Genomic DNA, 19,693 nt, shown 5'->3' on the forward strand with positions numbered 1-19,693 from the left:
GTGATACCCACATAGAATGAAACCTGGTGAACTTGACGATGACGATCGAGCATACACTCTCGAGTTGAGAACAACGGTTAAATGATGAAACAATGTTCGAATGAGTGTAGAAATTATGTCCGGTGGTGTGAATATTAAACACTGTTTCATAGTTAACACTAATGTTAGCTGTGCTAAACATGCGCCAAATTATTACTACACCAGTAAGCAGTGGCGTATCTAGGGTGTGGCAGGTGTGGACAGGTGCCATGGGCGCCAGGTGAACAGGGGCGCCATTATGTGGTCGTGCGTGAATGTGCCAGGTCGGGCACTCAACCTAGCACATTCATAAATGATCTAAAGCACCCGCCATTAGAGAGGTTGTAGTGTGAAACCTAGTGCGGACCACACGAAAACGCATCCCCAAGGACATCATGTTAACCATGTTGCCATGGGCGCAGGTAGCTCTAGATACGCCACTGCCAGTAAGTCGCATTCAGTGTATCGAAATTGACTCGCTGGAAATTAAATTTTTTTAGTATTTTGCTACATTTTGTGAGACTTTACATTTGCAGAAATACAAAAAGAGACACATTTGCAAAAAATAAGTAATTGAATGAATAAATAGTAAATGAACAAAAAGTCACTTGCTGTTTCAGTTGGACTGTGACATAAGCACAGGCCACCACCGGACATCATCGTGGCACATGACTAAGGCCCTTGGTTTTCTGCTGCAGCAAATTCAAAATTCTGCGGCACCGACTTCTAAATTCCGCGATTTTCCGTGGCAAGCATTCAACGGCTGCTTCAAACAGGAAACAATTTATTTTCTTGGATAATGTGGGTACGAAAAATATTTTTAAAAATTACAGATACAAAGCACTGTTGCGCCTCAGCGTTACATACATGATATCTTGTGTTCTCCTCTGACAAAGGACGCCGTCCGTCGCCTGTAATCATTTTATACCTACTTAAAGATCATTCGGCACCTACAGAGTTTATAGGAACATTATAGGAAGATTATAGGAAGGAGCTAACAATAGATGCCCTGTGGAACTTACATCTTTAGCACACCCTATTTGCTTCTGGGATGTAGGCGTTATTTAAGAGCCTTTAAAGGCAAACTCGCAAACATAAAATCAAAATCCCCCCACTGCCACCGTTAAACTACACAGAGGAGGGACGCTGCCCCTTCCTGACGTGGAGTAGGCTTAATAGACTTGGAGTAACGTTACCTTAAGCTGAACAACATTCTATGTTGGTCCTGCAGCATGGGCAATTTCGTAAAGCAGGCTTCACCTCATGCAGAGAAGTTCCAAGTGAAGCCCACATTCGGAAGGGGTCGTTCATATTCGGCGAATAGTCAAATATTCGGAAATCGGAATATTGGGTATTCGATTCGTGAATGAAATACTTTGAGTGATTGATATTTGATTCGAATTTGAGAACTCGAATATCCGCACACTCCTAAAAATAAGGGATTCCACGATATTTCGCAGAATCGCGGAAAACCCAGGGCCTTATACATGAATGGTCAGTTCATAATGTGAAAAGCCTGACTCTGTGACAGTCACACCGCATCAAATACTGTAAACGTATTTTTGTTCGCGATTTATTAATTTTCGCAAATCGCATTTGGGAAGTTATTCGCGACTAGTATTTAATTTTGTGATACCAGGTTTGTTTCCTTCCGCGGGATCAATGTCAGGCTCTGTTTGTGAGTACACTTTCTTGCGATTTTATAACGGTCACGAAATTCGCGAAAATTAATACATCACAAATAAAAATACGCTTACAGTACACTGTATGCCCTTGTGGAGCTTTACTATGAGCTCACTTCCACTAAAGTTTAATTTGTACCCCACTGGGATGATTCACCTGAAACTGTAGAAGTGTAAACTATATGTGACAACCTTTCCCTCATCTCTGCATACTTGATGATTCCCTGCATACTGTATAAGTTGTAAATTTCGCGGTCTTAATTATTCACGAATTTCCAAAGGTGTCCCTTCCAGGAATATTTCGCGGGACCTTATTTTCGCGAATCTTTTCTGGTCTACTTGAAGAATTCCGGGCTTCTGGAAAATTCCGGAGCACAAAGCAAGCTGTAACGTACACTAGTACAAAACAGGGCAACCGGATGGCTGCCTTTGTTCTGCCTGCCCCCCAGTGTACCCGGGTCAAAGGGCGTAGTGAATTCTGGGTTTCGACTGGAGTGCTCGGTGACGTGGCAGTAATCCGGTCACTGCCTTCTTGCTGTCATTCTGGCGAACGCACTCGCACGGTAAAGACCGCAGTAGCTGTTGACCTGTTGTGCGTCGGCGACTAGCAGCAGCGATGTCGTTGCTACGATATTTTAAGCTGACGTCGTCGCAACCGTCCTCAACCAACGACCACGTGCACGGACTGCCTGACGCCGGGGTGCTCGCAACCAGAGGTGAAAAGCTTTCCTTTTCCTCCGCCAATGCCAGTGTGTCTTGCGAAGTCGTCACTCAGCAGCTTCGGAGACGGAAACGCGGACCCTACAGCAACTACACTCCTGAAGTAAGGTGCAAGATCGCGAAGTATGCTATCGAAAACGGCAACAAGGCAGCAGTGAGGAAATTTTCGTCGGACCTTGGCGGGGCAATCAACAAAAGCACTGTGCACTCAATACGGGACTCGTTCAAGAAAAGCCAACGTACTTGCATTGATGTGGATGTGGAGCTGTCCGATTTTCCAAGAAATCCTCGTGGAGTCAAGCCTTTGCTTGGGGAACTAGACTGTGATATACAGGCTTACATACGTGAGTTACGAAGGTGTGGCGGGATTGTGAATGCGCAAATATGCATAGCAGCAGCATTAGGAATCGTCCGAGCCCAGAAACCGACGCTTTTGCCAGAGTTCGGTGGCACCCTCGTCCTGGACAAACCATGGGCAAAATCATTTTTGAAGCGATTGGGATTCGTTCGACGAAAGGCAACAAAAGCTGCGCGAAAGCTTCCAGATCACTTGCACTTGGTGAGAGACAAGTTCCATGAGACCGTTACTTCTCTCCGGAAGGAGTTCGACATCCCGGACAACCTCGTGATAAATTTCGACCAGACAGGTGTGAAGTTGGCACCGGTAAGCGCGTGGACAATGGAAGAGCACGGTGTTTCTCAAGTCGGGGTAGCTGCTTTAGACGACAAGAGAGAAATCACAGTCGTGTTGTCATCAACGCTGTCTGGTGACATGCTGCCGCCTCAAGTTATCTACGCCGGTAAAACAGAGAAGTGCCATGCCAAAGTCACCTTCCCTGACGGTTGGGACGTGTGGCACTCAGAGAATCACTGGAGCAACGAAGCCACGATGTCTCGTTTTGTTGATCGCATCATCGTGCCCTACGTGGAAGCACACCGTAACCAGACGGGCAACCCTGGTCAATCGGCACTCTGCATTTTTTATGTTTTCGCGGCTCACAGAACCAAAAGCTTCCTCCAGAAGCTCACAGACAACAACATCAAGTACGCTTTCGTTCCTGCCAGCTGCACAAGCGAGCTCCAGCCAAATGACCTCGTCCTGAACAACATTTTCAAGACGCTACTGCGGGATTTGTTCACGCAGTGGTATGCTGAACAAGTACGCATTGCAATGAACAGAAGTGACAGTCGCGAATTCACGAAAGCCAACCTCCGCAGTAGCGTCATGAAGCCGATACATGCTGGCTGGCTAATTGAGGCGTACGAAAGTCTCAAAGCACGTGTCAGCGATGTGCGTGCCGGGTTCCTGAAGGCCGGAATCAACGGCACCCAGACGGAAGAGAACCACGGACAGCATGAGGGCATCAGCGAGTGACCAAGAGCGGATTGCTATGTAACATAATTGTGACTGCATTGCTCGAAATTCAAGTTATCGCCATTCTATAATAAAAGCGTTATGAGTTACTTTGCTTGTGCATTTCCTTATAGAAAATTTTCATTTTGTTAGTTACCGCCTACGAATTTTTTGCGGGATTTTGAATTCGCGAAAAAAATTCAATCGCGAAATTTAGGTCCTCGCGAAAATTACTACTTATACATAGGGCCTGACTTTTTCGGGTTTTATTTTTGGCCAAATTCAGGGGGTAAATATCGGGTGATATCTTCCATTTGAAAATTCGGGTGTATTCGGGTTAAATCCCATTACGGCATATTCTGTCGTCAGGAATTCGGGTGTATTCGGGTGATTTTTTTTTTAATAAAAATTTGTCTTAACATGGAACTAATGCTTAGCAATGTTATCAAACTTTATTTTAATGCACGCTTATGAGTGTGCCACGCGACCCGGATGTTTTCGGGTAGATTCGGGTTAAACCCGAATTTTACAGATTTTGTTCGGGGGGTAAATATCGGGCGGATACGGGTTTAACCCTAAAAAGTCAGGCCCTACTTATACAGTATTTCTGTGATCATCAAAGTGTAGTTGTGTGTGCTGTATGTGCACATTACAGAAAACAGGGCCGCTCAAAGTCATTATTCAATTTGGTATCCAAAGTCAAATATTTGAAATATTCATATGCGATTCATATTCGACATTTTTACTATTCGCACAGCCCAAGTTTCCAGACTTTATATTTTTCGAAAATCGGGGGTAGAAATCGGGTTATATTTCAGGAGCTGTAAAGTAGACCAAAAAGCAGGTGAGAAAATTGGGTGAAAAAGCATATTTTTGGTTGGAGAACAAATCAGGTGCGTGTTTCGCATTTCAGACAGATGGCAAGAGTGCAGGGGCAGTCGTGATTCTGCAGTGCTTAGTGTTCTCCAGCGCTTGCATCGATTGCAGACTTTGAGGATTTTCCGGTTTTACCCCAAGTGTACTGTGGGGACACCATTGTCTAAAATCGGCACTCCGTGGTTTATCTCATCTCAACTATCCAGGAGTTGCGAGGCTATCTCTTTCAAGTAATAAACACGTGCAGCACATGGTCCACCTTCAGAAACAATATTGGCACAGCACTTGCAAGCGCAACAGTACGAAGTACTGGCAGGCAATTTTGAGCTAACAGTGTCCCCAACAGTACATGATGCGAATAAGGGTTTGTGCCGGGATCAACCCTGAAACACTGGGCCCCGTGTATACTACACACAACACAATTTCGCTTAGGTCAAAATGTATAGGGTTTGCAAAGATAAACTTTGGTGTTTGTAATGGAGATAAAACAAATTTAAATAGTGCTCAGAAGCTAAAACAAATGTTAGAGGACATATTATGCATAGACCCTGATGTTTTAGGGTTAAACCCGATTTTTCCCCGAATTTGCACCCCGAATTGAGGTTCACCCATCTGGGGTTAAACCCGATTTCTACCTGTAAAACTTCACCTAGGCTAGGCACCTCAAGGCATCGACATACTAGTTCCTCACAAAATATGCGACTGCCCCTTACTTCTGGCACTCTGGATAAGCGGTACAGTGAACGTTTATTCTACAATAATGCCCGATTTCTCCCCGAACTCAGTTTGATGGTAATTTTTCTGCCCGAATTTGCATGAATTTTCGACATCAATTTATTGACCCGATTTCTACTCCCCGAATTTGGAAAAATATAAAACCCGAAAACTTGAGGGGCTAATTATGCACCAAAATCTTATATCGGTACTGCCACTTTTCCAGTTTCTGTGTGGGCAAATCGCGGAAATTAGAAAACCGGCTATACCTGTGTTTCCAACCAGCTATACCTGTGTTTCAGCTCCTTCCTGTCAGATGGAGACACGGTCGAATGTGGCACTGCAGACAGTATCGAAACCATATTAACGCAATGTGAGAAGAGAACAGAAACATCACAATTTTACTGCATTGGGGTTTCGGGATGCTTGGGCTCTGTAGCACCACTTGGTTGGCCCTGAAAAGGGCCCTTGTGGCCTATCTCTTATCTACAACGCCGCGTTCGACCGTGTCACCATGTGAAGGAAGGAGCTGAAATACACGTATGATTAGCTGATTAGAAACACAGGTATAGGCGTTTTTTTTTAATTTCCAGGATTTATCCGCAGCGAAACAGGCCAAGTGGCAGTATCGATATGAAATTTTAGTGCATAACACGCCCTCTAACATCTACTTTAGCTTCCTGAGATGGTTTTTATTTGTTCTATCTCAGTTACAAACCCCAAAGTTTATCTGGGCCAACCCTGGACATCACTCAGGATTTAAAATAATGTCTGAAAAAGTGCGTCTTCACCCTGCATGCTCACCTGGGAGGTCCCCTGTTATAAGCTCCTCAGTGTTGTCATCATTTCCTGGCAAGCCACAAGAATCGGTGGGCTCCTTCTTGATGCAGATGCTGGTTGCACTTCTTCTCGTGCTTTGTTCTGAAATAGACAAAGCATGATGAGAATTTCATTTCAGACGACAGATACACAAGGTATGTAGTGAATTAAATCCATTGCCACTTGAACCCTCAAGGGCACTCCATCTGTTTCAATAAAATTTCTGTATGCATTATACACTTGCGTTGCTCAACAACATAGTCACATTGATGGGTATTTGGCTTTAGGGCTTCTTTCTGGCTTTCGGTTTTTTCAGTTCTGAGGCACGAAATACTTCGAAACTTCCGAGCACAAGAGAAGTAAACATTTTGTTTCATTCGTATTTGTTTCCATGATGGTGGATGATATTCAGTGTGTTACGGATTTTCTAGCTGTTATAAAGCCTTATTGAAGCATCAAACACAAATCAAACAAGAGCATACGATCCAATTAGTGGTTGCCATGCATGTTCACATTTTAAAATGTCACGACTGCATTGCAGTTTGCATGCAAGACCACTAGATGCTTCGACTGTTGACAACACACAACACAAACTTGCATGGACACTATCGTACGTATAGAAGGACTGTAAGTGTAAACAGCAAAGCTCTTGTGCATGTGGCAGGCAATTTTCTTTTCTGACAAATCTAGGCATGTTCAAACAAGAAAAACAGAGTGGTATCACTTTGCAATCAAAAGATGAAAAGACCAAACCCAGCAATGCCTCTAAGCGAATCATTAGCATGCAATATACAACGGAATCTCTTTAAACGGGGCCTGAAAATACGCTCCCTTTAACAGGAGCGCCATTTACTGGGGAAATATGTTGCAAGATACAAATGCTGTCTCGGGTTGGTTCCGAAAGTGGACATGCTGAGGCAATCTTGTGCATATTGCTTTTGCAAACATAATTTATAAAAACATAAAATTGCTGGCTTTTTACTTCTGGCCTTATTGGACTTTTATGGACTATTGTTGGATTATTTATTGGACTATTATTGGCTCAAATGCTCAGTTCATCCCTGAGATGATGCCCCAATACCTGAAGACAGGAATTCCACTACGAAGAATGAAGACACGTGCTATGTTGGTGACCGACATTTTGAACGTTACCTTTGTGTAACTTAAACAAGTGGACGTAAACCACCACATTTTTCACTAGAACTGAGGGCAGTTCTACTTTTAGAGGTGTACAGAAGTCCATCTAAAATATTTTCAGTTCAAGAAGTGTGATGAAGGTACATATGTGCATCAATTTGCACAAAAGGCCTCGGTGTATGAGTTTTCCTTCTTTAAAAAACAGCCGCGCACGTTTGCTGTGAACTTGCCCGGCGGAGTGTAACGAGGGGGAGAAGGACGACACACACAAGACCGATGATGGCATATTGGCACATTCCCGTTCGCTGGTCAGTCATAGTCAGTCGAGGAAAGTCCTGCCATTTTATTTTTGTTTTGAGGACTTTCTCCTCTTGTAGTCAGTATACATGTTCCCTCGGGGGGGGAATTAGGGATTGAAAGTGTGACCATGCACATGGAGGATTCTATTGTCCTGCGACAGTTTGCCTGGTGGCAATGCTTGCCCTGAACAGCTGACTAGCAGACAACAGCATTGTAGCAGATGACATTTCTCTGAACCAGTCGGCGAGCGCTGACGGTATAATGTCAGCATGCGATAGAGGATGCTACTACTCTCCACTACTGTTGCTTTCTGCGGCACACTTTAAATTCCAATTCTGCAGTAATAATGACTCTGTGGGCTGAATTACTTCTCATTGTGCCTATTACTGGCCCGCTTAACAGTTGTACGGAAAGGAAACCGCGTGTTGACTCCTGTGCTACTTTAAAATGGGGGTCGTGTGAGCGACAGTGTCATTACCAGTACCTCCACTGAAACACCATCATCGATATTGTGGCAGCAACGAGTGCCACGACGGCCCTGGAGTCCATCGGGCATTGACCGCATCGTCGACAAGTAACCATCTTCCATGTACCCTTAGTTCGGCACTTTACCTCCCAAAGGCTCATACAACACCTCTGTCTTGCCATTCTTAAACTCGCCCGCTGATTCCTTCCTTCATGTCAACATCTCGTATGGCTAAACAGCTTCCACCATCACCGGCCATCAACAACCAGCGGGTCCCCGTCGTCTGCCCGTTTGTGCCTGATACTTCCCAGTAACACTTCACTCCCAAGAAGCAAAAATGTGTTTTGAGCTGTGTTTGAGACTTCGTGTTTGTGTCTGTCCCTTCGTGTTCCCTAGTCTCGGGGTTTTACGTCATGCATCATCTTCACCAGCTCGCTTGCGTCCTAGCCATTTTTTCCTAGCCATTTTTTCATTGCAAAAATGTGCCAGTCTTTGTTTGTCACATTACTCTCTTTCTGTATGATGCAAATTCATGGCTGAGAGGTCATGCAGGAAGGGTTCTGAATCTTGCTTTTGTTCAGAAAATTTGTGAAAAGTCTGCAAACTTTTATTGAACCTAACAACAAAAGACCACAAAAGTTAATACCGTATTTACTCGCATAATTTGCGCACTTCTTCTCCCAGAAAGTCCGAAAAGTTGGGGTTGCGCAACTTGCGCAGGGGCGTTCATAACAATATTCAAACCATGCAAAATTTCAACGTTTTAGAATGACGGTTGGTATAGGCTCTCGGTAGAGCTGATATTGAAGTTATCACTGCATTGTGCAAGCGCGAAAGTACCTAAATACCGCGCAACCGCCGACGGTCGGGACGCAAAATGCCAGCCCACTACCGCTCATATACCGGTGAAATACGTCGAGATGCTGCTGGAAGACGTCGCTAGTCTGTACTTAACAACCGAAAGCAAGCTATGTTTGCCAACTTTTCACTTTGCACTGTAAAGCTAGTCACAGCGTGTTTGTCCAGCATTTATTTCCGCATTTTGTAGTTCGAGTGACAGTAACAACCATCGCGTCACTGGACTATCGCCCGAAAGTGTGCGCAAATCAAACAAAAGCACCGCAATAACTTCGGTAGCACTGACGGCATTGCGAAAAACAATTGCTACGGTCGGAGAGACGCGCATGCCAGATATCCGCGGGCGAAAACGCGGGGGCGCAAATTGCACGACTTCTTGATTTCTTGACATTTTTAGTGCTACACTTGGGGGTGCGTAAATTATGCGCTGCCACAAAATATGCAAGTAAATATGGTAATGTTGACCTTTGTAAGTGTGAGCAGAATCAAAAATAACAAACACGGTTAACAGCATCAACTTTTTACTATATACATTAAAAACAAGACTTTCGTGCAGTATGCTGCACTTCTTCAGGTTTGAGGGCCTGTTACAAGTGGTGAAGCATATATCAAAATCCAAGTCACATGGTACAAGAGAAAAGGGTAAGGGTGAAGAGAATTACAAATGCAATACAAATATCAACAAAAATGAAAAACAAAACGCAATCAATAGGAGGTGGCTGGACAAGGTCAGACAGACATACAGGCGAGTCGGAGTTGTACGTGGAGGAAACCAATGAACATCACATGAATAGGCACAGCAGCCAGTTGGCACAAAAGCTTTAAAATGCGTACGGGGAATTAGGGCTCAAGGGCGAAGGATTGAGGACACACAGCACCTTGATGGCTAAGAGCTTCCAGACTCTGGGAAAGTAACGCGGAGTTGGTGTCTTACTTATTGTGTACCATCGTCAGGGTTCTCCCCAGAAAATTCTGAGTGGTGGACATTTGACGACCGGGTGAGAGAGGGAAGGTGGAGAGGGAAACAGATCGGATGCGTGGTTTGCATGCAAGTACAACGATAACTTTATTCACTCTTTTGACACTCAGCTATCACACTTTCAACCTTCTGTTTTTCAGCTTTGCCCATTTCTCCACCACTATGTCATACGGGAAGTCTTTCACTGCTGGTCCCTCGAATGCAATTCGTATCAGACAGTCCAGGGAATCTTCCTTCAGTCAATTTCGCAGCTGTGTTTTGATGAGCTTCAATGCAGAGAAGTCCCTTTCACAGTCTGCTGTGTGTGGTGGCAGGACTAGGTAGGCACCCGCTATATGTGACATTAAGGGATACAGCTCCCTGAGGTCTGTTGCTACACACAGCAGAAATTCTGCAGCCTCTAACTTCTGCATCCTCTCAGACTCCAGAACAAAATTGGCAAAGCCCGTCCACTCTGCTAGCATGTCGCTGCTATAAGACTTTCCAAGCATGGAACACACTGTCTGAAGCGCAGCACAAATTTCAACCCCATTGCCACACACCATTTGTTGGTAGTCAGCTCTGGCTAGCAGGAGAGAAAAACTAGCCAGTGTTGGATGGTCCTCAAATCTGTCCTTCACATTTTCTATGAGCCTGTCTAGAAATGCTCTTTTTGTGGCCTGTAGCCATGCTTCGGACTCATGAGTTACTTTCACTGGGACATCCTGGGCAGCACAAAATTCCTGGACCAGTGTTTGGTGATTTTTCTGTGCCTCCAATGTCCTGATTGTTGAATTAATCATTCCTTGAAGCAGATCCATCTGCAGTGACCTTGACTGCAGTGCTCGTGACAGCCTGTCAAGAGAGGGCAGGACCTCGCACATCATGAGCAGTGTGCCCACAAACTTCCCCTCCAAGATGAACTTCAGTAGTCCTGCAGCCTTGATGTCGCTCCTTTCTTCTGCCTCTCGTGACAGGCTGACTATGATTGCTGCAAAATTGTTGCGCACAGCTGCACATGATCCTCCAACACTCAACCAACGTGTAGCAGATGGCTCCACAACTTTCTGTTGTTCCATTTCCAGTACTCTCTGGACTGCACTGAGCCCAGCAGTACGCACAGAACTTGAAGCGTAGAAGTTGTACAGCTGCTGCAGGAGGTCCTTGAACTTGGCGACATAAGCAACTGCCTTAGCAGCCTGGTTTGCTGCCAGGTTCAGCTTGTGGGCTGCACAGTGGATCCCAATAGCCTGACAGCACAGGGGAGATGTTGCAGTCCTTTGTTTGTCTGTCAGCAGTTTCACTGCACCACCCTTTTTTCCTGTCATGACAGGTGCACCATCAGTACCAATGCCACGAAGGCTCTTGAAATCAAGACCGTTTTCCATGATGAACTTTTCAACAGTGGTTGCAATGTTGGTGGCATTAAGAGCTACTACTCGTTCGTCACTCAAATGTGAATCGAGGCTTCCCAGCACATCAATCATGCAGAGAAACTTCACTTTCAGTGCACCATTGAAGATGTACCTGCAGTGGATTACCAGCTGTTCTACAGTGGTGCAGTCTGTAGTCTCGTCGAACATTAGGGCGTAATGCTCGCTTTGTCGAAGTTCGTGTAGAATGTCATCCTCGATGACACCCGAAAGGCAAGCTACCATTTCCTGGATCGACCTCTGATTGCAATAGGTAGCGTTCCTTCCAGTTGTTATCTGTGCCTTGACATCCAGTCCCAGCATTGCGAGCAAATCTAGAAGAGGCTCATAATTCGTGGTGTGCGCTATCCTGTGTTTGCAGAGATGGTACAGGCTAGCGAACGCTTGTTTCATTGCGACCCGGAAGTGGTGATGCAGCCACCTTGCTGTGCGCCTCAAGCGCGACAGAATCCCAGTGGGAATTGCATGTTTCGTGTTTGCGGATGCTCTCCAACCGAATCCGTTTGCATGGCTCCTCGTTCCACACGGATCTGTCGAAGGACCGCTTGTCGTACTTTATGCACAGTTTGCAGAACATTCCCCCTCTTGCTTCGTCGTAGATAAGCCAGGGATACTGACGAAGCCATGATCCGCTGAAGGACGATGACTGCTTGTTTCCGGCGCCAGTCTTGGGTGTACCACAGCTCGGCATTCGAGGGTTCGAATTGGCACTGTCCGGCGTGCACGAAACCGTGGGACGCTTCGATGTTGGCGTAGCTTCGACGTTGTCCACGGCGTTCACATTCACTGATGCTGTATTTGCCTCACGCTCAGAGTCACGTTGGTCCGTGTTGCAAGACGCGTGCCCCGTTGCCTTCGATGTGAAGAAAGGAAGCAGGGACACCTGTGACGCTTTTCATTTCATGGCCATAACATGGACGACACAACAACCACGCGGGATGCCGGCACGTGATGGCTGTGACGAAACGGACAGTTAACGAGCGCCTGCGCAGCTCTCCCCACCCGGTTACTGACTCCGCGCTCGCTCTCCTCCTCCTTTTTCTGCCTTTTCTCATGCGCAGAGGCGTAGCATACACGAGAACGGGGACAACGAGAGGAAAGTTGAGGGACAGCGAAGGAGATGCGGGTGAAATGGCTATGAACACGGTAGAGGTCACGATAGAAAGAATGATGACGCATTCTGCATTCTCTTACTGTTTCCCTCTCATTCCCATCTCAACCACCGTTTCGCGGACGGAGAGCACGTGTCCTTGCGCCTAATGCCGGGCGTCAGTGCCAGCCATGTGTGGTTAGCATGTGATCCACGGCGCAAATGGGTGGTGGGCGGGTTGTTACGAGTGGTGGGCGGATGGATGGACTGGTGGGCGGCAAAACCACTGCCGCCCACCGTGGGGAGAACACTGATCATCGTGTATGATGTGAAAAATGGCAGACAAGTGATAATACAACAAATAGACTCATAGTATAAAGGACTGTAATGGGCCGCCGTACACGTTGATACCGTGCGGCTGTAACGTTGCAAATTTCGAAATGAAAAAGGATTCTCGATTTTTGCGTTTGATGTCACGTGTGAGCACACAGCATGAGCATTTCTTTGCTGACATCAATAATCTGTAGGGACGCCGCTGCGTAGTGTCAAGCCTGGTTTCCTGGGCCCAATGACAAGACGCCATGTACTGAGCAACACCAGTTTAATTTTAACAAACGGTGTCATCTGCTTATAAAGAAAAGGCAACAATCAGTTCAGTGGCGACATCGCGTGGCATGCCACCCTCGTGCCCTTTCTTCGTTGTACTCGTTGTCTCCTTGACTCAGGCAATGATGACGATGATGGCAAATACATAACAACGCGCATAGCGATGGCGCCCAGAAACAGTTGGAGAGCACTTCAAAACCAACGACCTGCCCAGTGAGTTCCGTTTTTGGCTTAGTCTACTCGGAGCTGTCAAAATTTTGATTCCAATTAATGGGAACATTTTTGGATTGCGTAAATACAACAGTAAACAACTTCAGTTTAAGCAAGCCTCCAGAAATGGCGTTCTACACGGAGGTCTTGACAGCGTTTCTTGAACAAGTAGTAATGATAAGTAAAATAATTTTGGTCGCACAATGTTTATTAAAACTCATACTTTCATCTCATAACAAATTATTATATTAGCATTGTAGTGCTCCTTTGACATGCTACTATTCACTATTTATGTAATGACAGGGGTACCAACACTCACCTGCAAGGTCAGGTGTAAGAAGCTCCTCAGCTTTTGCATGGTTACTTTGTAAAGCAGGAAGGGTGCTGTCCACAGGCTTGTCATTGATGGAGATAAGTGTGCTCACCACAATCGCTTCTAAGAAGATAAAGGAAAACATCATGTTCATTTCACTTCAGACATATGCAATGAAGAAAAGTATCAATGCTCCAAACGAATACCATATCAACAAGATCAGTCCAATTGAACTTAGAATTACTCCTAAATACAGTAAAATCTCCAAAGTCGGACACCTCCCTACCTCGGACAACTCCCCATGTAGGACAAGATTTCATTGCACGGGCAGGTTCCCATTGAAACTACATAGGGACGAAATTCTCTATGGCAGACACCTCCCTATCTCGGAAGAAGGACAGGGTTTTCCCTGCTAAGTCGGACAAAATCCTTGCCAAATTACGTCAATATGAGCCCATCTTTGCACCAAAAACACCCAAAATGAGCCAGTGGCAGGGGCGGATCCAGGGAAGATCCTCGGAGGGGGCCCCCACTAAAACAAGAGAGCAGACGGGGGGGGGGTTCGCCATGTAAGACGGCGAGCTGCTGCGCTTTCATTTCACACCAGAACTTTATTTATGATCTACATGTTGCGAAGTTTAGCAAGCTGTAGAGGAACGCCACCTTAGTCCCTTACAAAAACATGCTCTGAGTGTTAGCGCTGAGAGGAGGCGAATGTGATTCCTCCTCGCACCACCTGCATCTTCGCTCCTTTTTAGGCAATGAAGTGTTCGTCGGCGAGTATATGTCATGCCCTTCGCGCAATCTTGGGGCGAAAGGCGCACGGGGGATTGGCGGTACAACGGAGCTTGCGGCAGGAAAATCTGCCAGAATGGGGGGTAGAGGTAAGCCTCGAGGGGGGGCCCAGGCCCCCCCCCCCCCCCCCTGGATCCGCCCCTGGCCAGTGGCCTTGACTTTCGCACCCTTTTTCCCCTATACTGGTCTCAGCATTTTGTTGCTTTAGTTTTTAGAGTCCAAAAACAAGTGCTGTCAGTCTACATTGTAATTCTTTGTGTAAGCACTTGTTTTCGGTTTGTCTAGAGGCTTTGAACGTGCACTGCACCAAAGCAATGAAAAGCGGGCTGACGCTTCAGAGACAAGTCCTAGCTGCTCGAAAAGCTCCACCGGTAACGCCATTGAGTGGAATCTGAACGGAATTGAATCTACTAAAATCAGTAATAATTATCAGTGAAGAGTGGGTAGAGGTACCACCACAACCAGTTACCACTAAGGACCATAAATTGAAAAAGGGGGACATTTCTGGCAACACAGCTGTGACCTTTTCCATTTTTTGTTTCCCTCATATTCTGTAACTCGGACACCTCTATAAGTAGGACACACTTCGGCTGCACCACGGGTGTCCAACATAGGAAGTTTTCACTGTATGTGTATGAACTAGGTACTTTTATTTTTAGCCCTTCTAACCTTTTGTCAATGAATACATTCATTGACAAAAGGCCTAATGTAGGGGACCCTGTCCCGATGTGATGCATCTCCCTGTGTCAGTTTGGCATGTTGTCCCCAAGGGGGACTTTGTGCTCTCTTCAGAAGCACTATGCCCACAATTCAAGGGGGGATTCATACGATGCCTTCTAACTTACTCAGCACTTTTCCGCAACTCAAGATCTGCATTTTTGCTCTTCTTCCTCACCAACGAGTCCCTAAGAGCCCAGCTCATAATGACGGAACAGTTGGAGCAGACTATGGAGGTGCAGGAGCTGCACATTCCCCAAAATATTAAGGCTAAACATGGCTGAAGCTTTGGCGCAGTTTGAACGTGCTATCTTGAAGTTTTGGAGTGGAAAGATGCTTAGAACATATGCCACATAGTACATATGCCGCAATAGATTACTGTAATTTCACGCACATGAGCCGCAGGACCTGTTTTTAGGAGCATTTTGAAAATTTTGGGGCAAATAAGCCGCACTTTCATGGATCGATGGGTCAGTGGCCTTCCAGAAGACACAAGTCACTGTCACTGCTTTCGTTAAAGCTGCTTTGGGGAAGGCACCAGGAAGGTCAGTCTATTCGAATGTGGACGCACCCCCGTTACGTAATGTTTGTGTATTGGCAGGGCGATGCTGTTCCAAAGACAATGTCGGCCCTTTCGTTAAAACTGGCATATGAGGAAAACACCAGGGAAAAACAGTCGAGATTAAGCCACAGCGGTAGATAAGCCGCAGAGTGCCCATGAGAAGAAAAAAAAATGTGCAAGAACCGTGTGAATTTACGGTGATGCATAAGTGCCCCATAATTTTACTGGCCGATGGGGGTTGAGGTGTCGAAGTGACCTGTGGCAAGGCGTTGCAGAGACGAGAAAGAGTACGAAGGGGTGCAGTTAATATTTTGTCTGTTTGGAAGGGATTTTGAACTGCCTCGCACCAATAATTTATGAAAAGCGTTCAACCGTCGGCAACACACCCCACTGCACTACAAAAAAAAGCACCTTGTATAGCTCCGGTCAACCCTAATAATAACACTGGAAAAAAATAGAGTCTCGCTACTTATGCGTACTTTCTCTTATGGGTCTGCAGACAGCTCTGAGCTACAGTTACAAAATGTACAGTCACCTTACTGCCTCAGAAATGCGCAACTTTCATTTCAGTGCCCTTTTCAACTAATTTTGGCTTCATTTCAATCACGGCTTTTGGTACTCGTCTCAGGAATGAGCATCCTATTGCCATACGAGCCACATTAAGTTTTCAATATCAAAATGTTTGTGCCGAACTTATTATCGGGATAACTATGTCGAAACTCGGGTCTGAAAGTGTTCATTGCACATTTCTTTTTGTTTTCTCTCGTTTTGTTCTTACCGTGATATGACCGGGATAACAATGTAGAAGGTCTGGTCAGAAAGTGTACATTTATTGCACATTTCTTTTTCTCTCTTCTCTCTTTTTACGTGTATAGAATTGTGTTCTTGGTGTGACAGGACCGTATCACAGGGCTCGCCCTCACGGTCCAATTCAACTTTGCATCTTTTACGTAACACAAATAAAATAAATCTTGAATCTTGAAAAGGCTCTGCTTAAAGAAGCAACGAGGCGAGATTCAACGCTGCTCAAAATCCTGCCTAGTCTGTCAAACTGTCCGCCAGGAGTCACTATGCAAAATATTTGTGCTCTGTGGTGCATTATAGCAATCAAATCAAATTTAAGGACAATCTGTCTTAAATAAATGAATACTATAAATATGGCGGCTATTCCTGTGTATTCCATCAAATAACAGTCGAACTACGCTTCTTTGTATGGGGTTGCCTTCATAAAAAAAATGTAGGAAAGGAAATCTTGGAGGGCTTCCTTGCCGCCACTCAGGAAGAGACGATGCGTGAACGAGGCCACATTAGGTGACGTTTTTCAAAGGGGAAGTGACTTGGAAAAAAAATGTCGAGTTGGTCGAATGATACAAGTGGGAACGCACAAGACAAAAGATGTTCATTTTTATATCGCATGCTCCTTCACCAATTATTTATAGTTATGTAGCGTGCTTACGTACGTCATGACAGGTACGACATAAGCAGGGGTCTTTTAACAGTAAAGATAAGCTGAACGTTAGGGCACGAAACGGATAACGCAAAATACTTGGAGCAGCTTACAGCTGAATTCATGACTGTGCCGAAGACGCACATCCCAGGACTTCACGTTTTTCTATTTGTCAGTGTCCATTGTCGGCAGCGTGCAGACGCGAACTATACGTAATTCCCGCCCGTCCCCACATTTTAAGCGGAACGCTACCGAGTGTGCGCCTAGATCGCAACGCCACGTCTCACTGATGCAAAAAATACATCAAAGTGTTGTAGAGGCTCCGCACATAAGGCTGGTTTCAAGACAACCACTCAATCATTTTCACATCTGTTTGACAAGCGCTGTGCCTGCATGAGTCTTTGTATGGGGTTTTCAAAGCCAAGGTCAGTGGTCCACGAGGAACAGAATGACACTACAGCTTCGAAATCAAATGGAACAGATGTGACCAGCCCTTTGAGCAGGAAAACAAGGGAAGCATAAGGAGGCTGCATGAGGGACGTGTTACACGTACAAGCACCAACTTGTATGTGCCAGGAGGGATAAAAATGCTGTTGATGACAATGGTTCTTCCTCATAGCAGATTTATCATGTTAGATGAAAACATGATGCAAGCCCATTCCAACATGCAGCTTCGCATATACGGCAACTTGATATACAGTATTCTTGCAGTATTTTGTTGTTGTTATGAGCAATTCAAGATGCACATCAATTTACGCTCCAGGTGTTCTATAACAAGAGCGCAGTTGCTCACCAGGCTGCAGTCCCCGCCCAAGAGCCTCCAGGGCAAGTTCTGTCTTGAAAAGATTCTTGCTGGGGACAAAATCTGCCTCAAATGGCCTTTTGGATGGCTTGCCTGAAAGCAGAAAAGCCGGGCAATTGAAATCTCAGGTACCTAAACTTATTGCAAACCCAATTTAAGGTGTGACTCATTGGAGCCAATTTCAAAGGGAGATCAGTCTCAATTTCGGGTTTATGCAAGCAACAAGTGGCTGGCTCGGGTGCATGCCCTGTGCTGCTTTGCATGATTTGCAAAAGTAGTACTTATGCTCAAGACAGTTCATCACGACAGTAAATAGTCACAGAAGAGTAAGAGTAACAGACATCACAACAGTAAAACCACAAAAACTGTCTCGTCACTTTGCAGTAACCGAATGAGCTTGTTAGTGTAACAGAGAGAAAAATCATTTTGTTACTTTCAACCTTTAAGAACCAGTCATGTCAACAAACAGAAAAAAAAAAAAAAGATGAACATATACTTTGCACCACTTAGCATCGCTACACTTAATTCCTTTTTAAATTCCATGTGAGCGCCACGCAACAGCTGCAACAGAGTACGAAGGAGCATCAGACAGTGGAGATTAAGTGTGCATCCTGGGCAAACTTCATGGGACCAAACTGTGCTCACACAGGAGAACCCAGGGAAAATGTCAGCTGGTGATGAGATTTGGCCTTTAGTGTGACCCCAAAGCTATCACCGCCCCCAAGCAGTTGGCAGAGGCACATAAAATTAAGTTACAGTAATGAATTACTTTTCCAGTAACTAATTACCTTTACAGCAGTGAGTTACCTTTAGAGTAATAAAGTACTGCATGCAATTACTTTAAAAAATAAGTAACTGCAGCTGTAATTTAATCACAATTTGCCAGCAACTTGTACTCAAGTCTTTCCGAGTGTTTTACAGAAGACAGTCTTCATTTAATTTCTTTGTTTAAATTTCTGCCTGTTTCTCTCTTTTCAATGTGTGTTGCTTTCCTAAAGTGTTCAAGTTTTCATTCCAGTTTCCCTGTGTCCAGGTCGATGCTTTTTTACAGTAAATATCCTAATCTGCAACCACTTCACCACGCCGCTGGTCCAAAGTGAATGGCTCTCATGCCCTACTCATTCCTCTCACCCAGGACGTTTAGGTTTTCAAGTCGGTCCAGTGAAGCCTCTTTAGACTTTGCAGAATGCGCAAAGCTCTCTTAAAGTTTTGCACGAGCTCAGAGTCACCGACGCTGTCACTTACGTACGCAAATTCGACAGAGTACGTTGCACTAAAACTTGCTGTTTTCAGTACAGGTCAGTACTGTTCAGTCGCCATCTGCCACCTGACCTTTAGGGCAAATTTGTCTGCTGCTACGCGTGGTGCGATGCGGGCGACGCTGGTGCCTGGCTCTCAGACACTCCGGTCGAATTATACGATGTGGGATGCTTTCACGTTTGAAATGACTAATTTATTTATCAGTAGAAAAATATGATAATTTGATGACAGGGTGTCGAACCGAACCCGAACCGAAAACCATACCCCAACCATTATTTCTACCAGAACCGAACCCGAACCACAGTTTTCATGACACTGTTGAACCCAAACCAGAGCAGAACCAGAACAAAATAATAGCGGCAAACCGGTTCGCAACGAAACGGTTCAGACATGAAAGAAGTCAGCATAAGGGTTCAAGTGCCTCTCAATCCCTGAACGAGAACACACTGGTCTCCATGTTATGAATTTTGGAAACTTTCATCTCGCAGCGAAACGAGAACGTATAATATGCTTTCGGCACCTTTTCTTAACATGCTGAAGCGCATTTGTCCTTGTG

At 45.3% G+C, this 19,693-nt stretch overlaps 1 protein-coding gene across 5 annotated transcripts in view; it reads right to left on the reverse strand.

Annotated features, from left to right (window-relative positions):
- The window catches only part of LOC135378852 (zinc finger protein 35-like), a 48,526-nt gene that overhangs the window by 18,707 nt on the left and 10,126 nt on the right, over positions 1 to 19,693 (reverse strand). For 4 of the 5 annotated variants that reach the window (XM_064611991.1, XM_064611989.1, XM_064611990.1 and 1 more), the window contains exons 3-5: positions 17,869 to 17,970; positions 13,561 to 13,677; positions 6,169 to 6,285 (exon numbers count right to left, since the gene is read on the reverse strand). In XM_064611991.1, the coding sequence (XP_064468061.1) occupies positions 6,169 to 6,285; positions 13,561 to 13,677; positions 17,869 to 17,970 (336 nt within the window). The remainder of the gene's footprint in view (positions 1 to 6,168; positions 6,286 to 13,560; positions 13,678 to 17,868; positions 17,971 to 19,693) is intronic. The other variant, XM_064611993.1, reaches the window with a different exon arrangement.

Source organism: Ornithodoros turicata, chromosome 1 (assembly GCF_037126465.1).
Source record: "Ornithodoros turicata isolate Travis chromosome 1, ASM3712646v1, whole genome shotgun sequence".
NCBI classification, from domain to species: Eukaryota; Metazoa; Arthropoda; class Arachnida; order Ixodida; family Argasidae; genus Ornithodoros; species Ornithodoros turicata.